This window comes from Onychostruthus taczanowskii, unplaced genomic scaffold, assembly GCF_017590055.1.
Source record: "Onychostruthus taczanowskii isolate IOZ18803 unplaced genomic scaffold, ASM1759005v1 scaffold421, whole genome shotgun sequence".
Classification (NCBI taxonomy): domain Eukaryota; kingdom Metazoa; phylum Chordata; class Aves; order Passeriformes; family Passeridae; genus Onychostruthus; species Onychostruthus taczanowskii.
The window spans coordinates 15,758-26,646 of NW_024501694.1; the positions used below are offsets into that span (position 1 = coordinate 15,758).

Below are 10,889 nucleotides of genomic sequence, written 5' to 3' on the forward strand. Positions count from 1 at the left end.
CCATACCGGTCCATACTGGTCCATACTGGTCTATACTGGTCTATACTGGTTTATACTGGTCCATACTGGTTCGTACTGGTCCATATTGGTCCGTACTGGTCCGTACTGGTCCATACTGGTCCATACTGGTCCATACGTCCATACTGGTTTTTCCCCTCCCCCACCAGAACCAGCACCCGAACCCCCAGTTCTTCACCCAGATCTTACTGGGAGAGGATGAGGTGAGACTGCTTTATACTGGTTTATACTGGTTTCTACTGGTTTCTACTGGTTTATACTGGGAGGAGACAAAGTCAGACCGGTTTGAACTGGTTTTTGCTGGTTCGAACTGGTTTAGACTGGGAGGGAACTGGGAGGTTCCAAACTGCTCTGAACTGGTTTATACTGGTTTAAACTGGTTTGTACTGGGAAGGAACTGGGAGGAAACTGGGAGGGCACTGGGGATTACTGGTTTATACTGGTTTTAACTGGTTTAAACTGGTTTAGACTGGGAGGGCACTGGGAGGGCACTGGCTTATACTGGGAGGGCACGGGGAGATCCCAAACTGGTCCAAACTGGTTTTGCTTGGCGCCCCCCAGTGGCCGCTGGCGTCGGACGCGCTGCCTGCGGTGGGCGAAGTCCTCCCGGCCGGTAGGGGGCGCTCTAACGCGCGGGGGAGCAGTGGAGTTGGGGGGATTTTTTTGGGGGAATTTGGGGATTTTTGGGGATGGATTTGGCGGAATTTTGGGAGATTTTTGGGGGGAATTTTGGGAGTTTTTTGGGATTTTTGGGGGAAAATTGGGGAATTTTGGACAATTTTGGATAAGATTTTTGGGGAATTTTTGGGGAATTTGGGGGGATTTTAGGAAAATTATTTGGGGAATTTTGGGGGGATTGGGGGGGATTTTTGGGAGGATTTTGAAGAATTTTTGGGGGAATTTTTTGGGAATTTTAAGGGAATTTGGGGGGATTTTAGGGAAAATATTTGGGGAATTTTTGGGGGATTTTTTGGAGGGATTTTGGGGAATTTTTGGGGGAGTTTTGTGTATTTTTGTTTGGGGGGATTGGGGGGGATTTTTGGGAGGATTTTGAAGAATTTTTGGGGGAATTTTTTGGGAATTTTAAGGGAATTTGGGGGGATTTTAGGGAAAATATTTGGGGAATTTTTGGGGGATTTTTTGGAGGGATTTTGGGGAATTTTTGGGGGAATTTTGTGTATTTTTAGGAATTTTGGGGTTAATTTTTGGGAAAATTTTGAGGGGACTTTGGGGGGGGATTTGAAAGAATTTTTGGGGATTTTTGGGTGGATTTTGGGAAAATTCGAGTGAATTTTTTGGGGATTTTGTGAAATTTTTTAGGGAATTTTGAGGGGATTTTGGGGTGAATACTTAAAGAACTTTTGGGGGGAATTTGGGGGAGAAATGCAAAATTTGAGTGGGAAAATGGAATTTTTTGGAGAAAAAGGGAATTTGGGGCAAAATTTGAATTTTTGGTGAAAAAAATCGTGATTTGGGGAAAAAATTTGGAAGTTTTTAATTAAAAAAATGCAAATTTTGATTGAAAAAATAGAATTTTTGGGGGACAAAAATTGGAATTTTAGGGGAAAATTGTGGGAATGTTTGGGATAAAAAAGAAATTTTTGGGTAAAATGGGAATTTTTCGTGGAAAAGTTGGAATTTAGGGTGAAAATTAGAATTTTTGGGGAAAAAAATTGACTTTTTTGTGAAAAAATGGGGAATTTTTGGTGGGAAAGTGGGAATTTTGGGGGGAAATGCCAAATTTGGGGTGAAAAATGGGAATTTTAGGGGAAAATTTGAATTTTTGGTGCAAAAATTGTTATTTTTGGAACAGGGGAAAATGGGAATTTGGGGAGGAGAATTAGGAAATTTTTGGGGGGAAAAAGTGGGAATTTTTGGGGGAAAAGGGAATTTTTTTTGGGAAGAAATGGAAATTTTTGGGGAAAATATTTGAATTTTTGGGAAAGGAACAAATGGGAATTTGGGGAGAAGAATTGGGAAATTTTTGGGGAGAAAAATGCAAAATTTGAGGGAGAAAATTTCGAATTTTTGGGGAAAAAATGGAAATTTTTGCGGAGCAAGAAATGGGAAATTTTGGGGGGGGAAGTGGGAATTTTAGGAAAAAAATGAATTTTTTTTTGAAGAAATGGAAATTTTTGGGGGAAAAATTGGAATGTTTAGGAAGAAAAAATTTGGGAAATTTTTTGGGGAAAAAATGCAAAATTTGGTGGAAAAAAATTGGATTTTTTGGGGGGAAAAACCGGAATTTTTTGGGAAAAAGAAGGAATTTTTTGGGTGGAAAAAAGGGAGTTTTTTGAGAAAAAGGGAAATTTTGGGGTAAAAAAAGGGAGATTTTTGAGGAAAAAAAATAATTTTTTGGGAAAAAAAGGAGAATTTTTTGGGTAAAAAAAAGATTTTTGAGGAAAAGAAAATTAATTTTTGGGGAAAAAAGGAATTTTTGGGGTAGAAAAAAGGGAGTTTTTTGAGGATAAAAGGGGAATTTTTTGGGTAAAAAAAGGGAGATTTTTGAGGAAAACAAAATGAATTTTTTGGGGAAAAAAAGGGAGTTTTTTGGCTAGAAAAAAGGGAGTTTTTTGAGGAGAAAATGGGGATTTTTTGGGTAAAAAGGGGAGTTTTATCAGGATAAAAAAGGGAATTTTTTGGGTAAAAAAGGGAGATTTTTGAGGAAAATAAAATGAATTTTTTGGGAAAAAAAAGGGAATTTTTTGGCTAGAAAAAAGGGAGTTTTTTGAGGAAAAAATGGGGATTTTTTGGGTAAAAAAGGGAGTTTTTTGAGGAAAAAATGGGGATTTTTTGGGTAAAAAAGGGAGTTTTATCAGGGTAAAAAAGGGAGATTTTTGAGGAAAAGAAAATTAATTTTTTGGGAAAAAAGGGGAATTTTTTGGGTAGAAAAAAGGGAATTTTTTGAGGAGAAAATGGGGATTTTTTGGGTAAAAAAAGGGAGATTTTTTGAGGAAAAGAAAATGAATTTTTTTGGAGAAAAAAGGAATTTTTGGGGTTGAAAAAAGGGAGTTTTTTAAGGATAAAAGGGGAATTTTTTGGGTAAAAAAGGGAGTTTTATGAGGATAAAAAAGGGAATTTTTTGGGTAAAAAAGGGAGATTTTTGAGGAAAAGAAAATTAATTTTTTGGGAAAAAAGGGGAATTTTTTGGGTAGAAAAAGGAGTTTTTTGAGGATAAAAGGGGAATTTTTTGGGTAAAAAAAAGGGAGATTTTTGAGGAAAACAAAATGAATTTTTTGGGGAAAAAAAAGGGAATTTTTTGGCTAGAAAAAAAGGGAGTTTTTTGAGGAAAAAAGGTGATTTTTTTGGGTAAAAAAGGGAGATTTTTGAGGAAAATAAAATGAATTTTTTGGGAAAAAAAAGGGAATTTTTTGGCTAGAAAAAAAGGGAGTTTTTTGAGGAAAAAAGGTGATTTTTTTGGGTAAAAAAGGGAGATTTTTGAGGAAAATAAAATGAATTTTTTGGGAAAAAAAAGGGAATTTTTTGGCTAGAAAAAAAGGGAGTTTTTTGAGGAAAAAATGGGGATTTTTTGGGTAAAAAAGGGAGTTTTATCAGGTAAAAAAAGGTGAATTTTTGGTGTTTTTTTCAGGCGAGGTGGGGGAGGGGCGGGGCTGGGCGTGTCGCAGCTGCACCTTCCAGAACCCCTCCCCCAGCGTCCTGTGCCAGGTGTGCGAGCGCCCCCGGCTGGCCCGGAGGCCCCAGGTGAGAAATTCGGGGATTTTTGGACAAAAAATTAAAATTTTTGGGGAAAAATTAGGATTTTGGGGAAATTTGGATTTTTTTTGTAAAAAAATGATGAATTTTGGGTAAAAAGTGGGAATTTTTTAAAGGAAAATTCAAAATTTTGGGTAAAAAATGGGATTTTTTAAAGGAAAATTCAAAATTTCGGGGGAAAAATTAGGATTTTGGGAAAATTAGGATTTTTTTTTGTAAAAAAAAGGATGAATTTTGGGTAAAAAGTGGGAATTTTTTAAAGGAAAATTCAAAATTTTGGGGAAAAATTAGGATTTTTTTGTTAAAAAAATGATGAATTTTTGGTAAAAAGTGGGATTTTTTTTTAAGGGAAAATTCAAAATTTTGGGGGGAAAATTAAGGTTTTAAAAGGGAAAATGTTGATTTTTAGGGAAAAAATTGAAATTTGGGGAAGAAAATGGGAATTTTGGGAGAAAAATCCGATTTGAAAATTGTAATTTGGAGGGAAAAATGAATGAGCCTGAGAGGAAAAAAAAGAGGTTTATAGAGGAAGAAAAATTGGATTTTTTTGGGGAAAAAATTTGGAATTTTATGGAAAAAAAATTTGTTTTTTTTAACTCAAAAAAATGAGATTATGAGAGGAAAAAAATTGGAAATTTTAAGCAAGGATTAGAGTTTTTTAAGGAAAAATAGGAAATTTTTTTTTGGAAAAGGAAATTTTAGGTGAAATTTTTTAAAAAAAATTGGAACGTTGGAAGAGAAACAAAGAATTTAGAGAAAAAAATTGGAATATTTTGGACAAAAATAGGAAAATTTTGGGGTAAAAATTGCGAATTTCTTGGAGAAAAATTGGGATTTATTTGGAGTAAAGCATCAGGATTTTTTGGGGGGATTAAAGGGGATTTTTGGCAGAAAAAAATGGAATTTTGGAAAGAAAATGTGGAATTTTTAGGGGGAAAAATGGGAAATTTGGAGAAAAAAAATGGATTTGTTACTGAAAAATTGAATTTGGTGTGAGAATGTAAAAGAATTATGAGGTAAAAATCAGATTTTTGGAGGAAATTTTTGAGGTGAAGAAAAGGGATTTTGGTTAAAAAAGTTGAAATTTGTTCAGAGAAAATGGAAGTTTTTGGGGGACAAAAGGGAAATTTGGAGCAAATTTGGAGAAAAAAAATGGATTTGTTACTGAAAAATTGAATTTGGTGTGAGAATGTAAAAGAATTATGAGGTAAAAATCAGATTTTTGGAGGAAATTTTTGAGGTGAAGAAAAGGGATTTTGGTTAAAAAAGTTGAAATTTGTTCAGAGAAAATGGAAGTTTTTGGGGGACAAAAGGGAAATTTGGGGCAAAAAAAGGAATTTTGGGGAAAAATTGGGAATTTTCATTGTTAAAATTAAAATTTTAGGCAAAAAATCGGATTTTGTGATTTAAAAAATGAATTTGGGTGGCAAAAAGGGAAAATTTTGGGTGAAAAAATTGGGATTTTGGGTCAAATTTGTGAATTTTTGTGTCCCAGCCAAGCCCCGCCCCCGCCCAGCTGTGGCCCTGCCCCCGCTGCACCTTCCTGAACCGAGGCCACGCCCCCAAGTGTGAAATGTGCGGCTCTGACCACGCCCCCTTTGATGACGTCACTTCCGGGGTCGCCCCACCCGCCCACAGTGTTGTTTCTGCTACTTCCGGGTTTGGGGAGGCCACTTCCGGTTCAGGCCCCGCCTCTTCCGGTGGAACAACAACTGCTGGCGTGGACAAACCAACTTCCGGGTCTGCAGCGGTCACTTCCGGGTCTGCTGATGTCACTTCCGGCGCTGACAAAGCCACACCCAGCATTGCAAAATGCACTTCCGGTGTGGGAAATGCCACTTCCGGCGCCGGGAATTCTACTTCCGGTGTCGGCCATGACACTTCCGGTGGTGAAAATCCCACTGCTGGGGTGGGCAATTCCACTTCCGGATGTGCTGAGGTCACTTCCGGGGGTGACCCCACCCCTTCCCGTGATGCTTTGCGGCAGAGGAAGCTGCTGGAGGACGGGCGCCGCCTGGTGGAGCTCGTGAGGGTGAGGAGAATTTTGGGGGATTTTGGGAAAATTTCGGGAAAATTTTGGGAATTTTGAACAATTTTGGGGGGAAAATTTGGGTAAATTTGGAAAATTTGTGGAATTTTGATGGAATTTGCAAAAATTGGAGGGGATTTGAGGGAATTTTGGGGAAAATTTGGAGATAATTTGGAATTTTTCGGGAATTTTTGTGGAATTTTGGGTGGGATCTGAGGAGATTTTTGGGGAGAATTTGGGAAATTTTTTAGGAGTTTTTGGGAGAGATTTGAGGAGATTTTGGGGAAAATTTTTGGGGGAATTTTGGGGGATTTTGTGGAATTTTTTGGGAGAGATTTGAGGAGATTTTGGGGAAAATTTTGGGGGATTTTGGGGAATCTTTTGGGAGGGATTTGAGGAAATTTTCGGGAAAATTTTGGGGAAAATTTTGGGGGGTTTTTTGGGAGGGATTTGACGAAATTTTTGGGAAAATTTGGGGGATATTGGGGAATTTTTTGGGAGGGATTTGAGGAAAATTTTGGTGGATTTGGGGGAATTTTTTGGGAGAGATTTGAGGATTGGGGGATTTTGAGGAATTTTTTGGGAGGGATTTGAGAAAATTTTTTGGAAAATTTTGGGGGATTGTGGGGAATTTTTTGGGAGGAATTTGAGGAAAATTTTGGGGGATTTTGTGGCATTTTTTGGGAAAGATTTGAGGAAATTTTTGGGAAAATTTTGGGGATTTTGGGGAATTTTTGGGAGGGATTTGAGAAAATTTTTGGGAAAATTTTGGGGAATTTTTTGGGAGGGATTTTAGGGGATTTTTATGGAAAATTTCCTAAATTTACAGGTTTTTTAAGTCTCATAAATTTGGGGATTTTTCTTAAATTTTGGGAAATTCGGGCGTTTTTATGGAAATTTTTATAAATTTGGACAATTATGTCAAAAATTTCAACGAATTTGGGATTTTTAGACAAAATTTTGCCCAATTTTGGGATTTTTTCCGGAATTTTCTCTCCCCTCCCCCCAGGCCGCCGAATCCCAAGGCCTCCCCCCGGAATCCCTCGGCCCCGCCCCCTTTTCCCACTTTCCGGAACCTTCCGGCCCCGCCCCCAGCCCCGAATCCCAAATCCGGCACTTCCGGAGCCGCCTCGGGGGGGTCCTCAAGGCCCTCCTGGGGGCGGAGCCTGACGAAAAGGAGGGCGGGGCCTCCCTGGGGCCCTTCTCATTGGACGAAGCAGCCTGGGCGTGGCTGGAGGGGGAGGGGCAGCTGGACCGAGCGCGCCGCGCTCTGATTGGTCGGAGGAAGCAGCAGGTGAGAAGGGGCGGGGCTTGGAGGCTGGGTGGGGATTGTGGGCGGGGCTTAAAATTTGGGTTAAAAATGGTGGAATTTCGGTCCAAAATGGCGGAATTTGGGTCCAAAATGGCAGAATTTGGGCGCAAAATGGCGGATTTTGTGGGCGGGGCTTAAAATTTTGGCTTAAATTGTGAAAATTGGGTCAAAAAATGGCGGGAGTTGGGGGAGGGGCTTAAAATTTGAGTCCAAAATGGCGGAATTTGATGATTTTGGGGATTTTTACTGGTTTGTACTGGTTTGTACTGGTTCAAACCGGTCCATACTGGTTTATACTGGTTTGCACTGGTCCATACTGGTTGATACTGTTTAATACTTGTTTGCATTGGTCCAAACTGGTCCAAACTGGTCCAAACTGGTTTATACTGGTCCAAAAATATGCAAATTAGGAAGATTTCATTCAAAAATGGGGAATTTGGTGCATTTTACTGGTTTTTACTGGTTTGTACTGGTCCAAACTGGTTCAAACAGGTTTATACTGGTCCAAAAATATGCAAATTAGGCAGATTTTGACCAAAAATTCAGAATTTGGTGCATTTTACTGGTTTTTACTGGTTTGTACTGGTCCAAACTGGTCCATAGCAGTTTGTACTGGTCCATACTGGTCCAAACTGGTCCAAACTGGTTTCTACTGGTCCAAAATATGCAAATTAGGGAGATTTTGACCAAAAATGGGGAATTTGGTGCATTTTACTGGTTTATACTGGTTTATACTGGTTTATACTGGTTTATACTGGTCCAAACCTATGCAAATTAGGCAGATTTTGTCCAAACTGGGATTTCATGCATGAGAAAGGCACCAAAATGGGTCAAAAACGACCAAAAATGGGCAAAAAATGGTCCAAAATGGCCGAAATCAACCCGGATTTTTTCATACTGGTTTGGACTGGTTTGGACTGGTTTGGACCGGGCCAAACTGGTTTGTACTGGTTTATACTGGTTTGTACTGGTCCGTGCAGGTGCAGTGGGTGCTGAGCTCCCTCCTGAGGCTGAGCGTCCAGCAGGGGGCGTGAGACTGAACTGGTTTGGACTGGTTTGGACTGGTTTATACTGGTTTGAACTGGTTTGAACTGGTTTGGACTGGTTTGAACTGGTTTGAACTGGTTTATACTGGTTTGAACTGGTTTGAACTGGTTTGAACTGGTTTGGACTGGTTTGGACTGGTTTGAACTGGTTTGAACTGGTTTGAACTGGTTTATACTGGTTTAAACTGGTTTGGACTGGGAGGGACTGGGAGGGACTGGGAGGGACTGGGAGGGGGAGGGGAAATCTCAATTTTGGGGTAAAAAATTGGGAAATTTTGGGGTAAAAATGGGGAAAATTCGGGGATTTTGGGGTTAAAAAAATTGGGTTTTTTTGGGGGGAAATTTGGGGATTTTGGGGTTAAAAAATTGGGGATTTTTGGGGGGAAATTTGGAAAAAAAATTAGGCAGATTTTGACCAAAAATGGGGAATTTGGTGCATTTTACTGATTTTTACTGGTTTATACTGGATTATACTGGTGCAAACTGGTCCATACTGGTTTGTACTGGTCCATACTGGCCCAAACTGGTTCAAACTGGTTTCTACTGGTCCAAAATATGCAAATTAGGCAGATTTTGCCCAAAAATGGGGAATTTGGTGCATTTTACTGGTTTTTACTGGTTTGTACTGGTTTATACTGGTGCAAACTGGTCCATACTGGTTTGTACTGGTCCAAACTGGTTCAAACTGGTTTATACTGGTCCAAAAGTATGCAAATTAGGCAGATTTTGACCAAAAATGGGGAATTTGGTGCACTTTACTGGTTTTTACTGGTTTATACTGGTGTAAACCGGTCCATACTGGTTTGTACTGGTCCAAACTGGTTCAAACTGGTTTATACTGGTCCAAAAATATGCAAATTAGGCAGATTTTGACCAAAAACGGGGAATTTGGTGCATTTTACTGATTTTTACTGGTTTATACTGGATTATACTGGTGCAAACTGGTCCATACTGGTTTGTACTGGTCCATACTGGTCCAAACTGGTCCAAACTGGTTTCCACTGGCGCAGCTCCGCCTCCTGGCCAGCCTCGGTTTCCCCGACCCCGCCCCCGCGGCGGCGGCCCTGCAGCGGCAGCGGGGCAGCCACTGGGGGGCGCTGTGCGAGCTGCAGCGGCTCAGGCTCCGCCCCTTCCTCTTACGTCAGCAGCAGGGGGCGGAGCCGGGGCTGGACTTCAATCAGCCCGACCAGCAGGTGACTGGGTTATACTGGGAGGGACTGGGAGGGGGTTTGGGGTTACTGGTTTATACTGGTTTGTACTGGTTTGTACTGGGAGGGGGCTTGGGGTTACTGGGATGGACTGGGAGGGGGTTTGGGGGTAACTGGTTTGTACTGGTTTGTACTGGTTTGTACTGGGAGGGGGTTCGGGGTTACTGGAATGGACTGGGAGGGGATTCGGGGTTACTGGTTTATACTGGGATGAACTGGGAGGGATTTTGGCTTTACTGGTTTATACTGGGATGAACTGGGAGGGATTTTGGCTTTACTGGTTTATACTGGGATGAACTGGGAGGGGTTGTGCAGGGAATTTAGGGTTACTGGTTTATACTGGTTTGTACTGGGAGGGGGCTTGGGGTTACTGGGAGGGACTGGGAGGGGCTTTGGGGGTAACTGGCTTATACTGGTTTGTACTGGTTTGTACTGGTTTGTACTGGGAGGGGGTTTGGGGTTACTGGGAGGGACTGGGAGGGGCTTTGGGGGTAACTGGCTTATACTGGTTTGTACTGGTTTGTACTGGTTTGTACTGGGAGGGGGTTTGGGGTTACTGGGAGGGACTGGGAGGGGCTTTGGGGGTAACTGGCTTATACTGGTTTGTACTGGTTTGTACTGGTTTGTACTGGGAGGGGGTTTGGGGTTACTGGGAGGGACTGGGAGGGGCTTTGGGGGTAACTGGCTTATACTGGTTTGTACTGGTTTGTACTGGTTTGTACTGGGAGGGGGTTTGGGGTTACTGGGAGGGACTGGGAGGGGCTTTGGGGGTAACTGGCTTATACTGGTTTGTACTGGTTTGTACTGGTTTGTACTGGGAGGGGGTTTGGGGTTACTGGGAGGGACTGGGAGGGGCTTTGGGGGTAACTGGCTTATACTGGTTTGTACTGGTTTGTACTGGTTTGTACTGGGAGGGGGTTTGGGGTTACTGGGAGGGACTGGGAGGGGCTTTGGGGGTAACTGGCTTATACTGGTTTGTACTGGTTTGTACTGGTTTGTACTGGGAGGGGGTTTGGGGTTACTGGGAGGGACTGGGAGGGGCTTTGGGGGTAACTGGCTTATACTGGTTTGTACTGGTTTGTACTGGTTTGTACTGGGAGGGGGTTTGGGGTTACTGGGAGGGACTGGGAGGGGCTTTGGGGGTAACTGGCTTATACTGGTTTGTACTGGTTTGTACTGGTTTGTACTGGGAGGGGGTTTGGGGTTACTGGGAGGGACTGGGAGGGGCTTTGGGGGTAACTGGCTTATACTGGTTTGTACTGGTTTGTACTGGTTTGTACTGGGAGGGGGTTTGGGGTTACTGGGAGGGACTGGGAGGGGCTTTGGGGGTAACTGGCTTATACTGGTTTGTACTGGTTTGTACTGGTTTGTACTGGGAGGGGGTTTGGGGTTACTGGGAGGGACTGGGAGGGGCTTTGGGGGTAACTGGCTTATACTGGTTTGTACTGGTTTGTACTGGTTTGTACTGGGAGGGGGTTTGGGGTTACTGGGAGGGACTGGGAGGGGCTTTGGGGGTAACTGGCTTATACTGGTTTGTACTGGTTTGTACTGGTTTGTACTGG

The 10,889-nt window shown here is 41.9% G+C and overlaps 1 protein-coding gene across 1 annotated transcript in view; it reads left to right on the top strand.

The window, feature by feature from the left end:
• Positions 1-131: 131 nt before the first annotated feature.
• The window catches only part of LOC121340719 (E3 ubiquitin-protein ligase RNF31-like), a gene marked incomplete at its 3' end in the record, with an annotated part of 13,395 nt that continues 2,637 nt past the window's right edge, over positions 132-10,889 (top strand). Inside the window, exons 1-6 of the mRNA XM_041413653.1 lie at positions 132-221; positions 580-631; positions 3,608-3,720; positions 5,228-5,764; positions 6,771-7,055; positions 9,130-9,312. Coding sequence (XP_041269587.1) covers positions 5,306-5,764; positions 6,771-7,055; positions 9,130-9,312 — 927 coding nt within the window. The remainder of the gene's footprint in view (positions 222-579; positions 632-3,607; positions 3,721-5,227; positions 5,765-6,770; positions 7,056-9,129; positions 9,313-10,889) is intronic.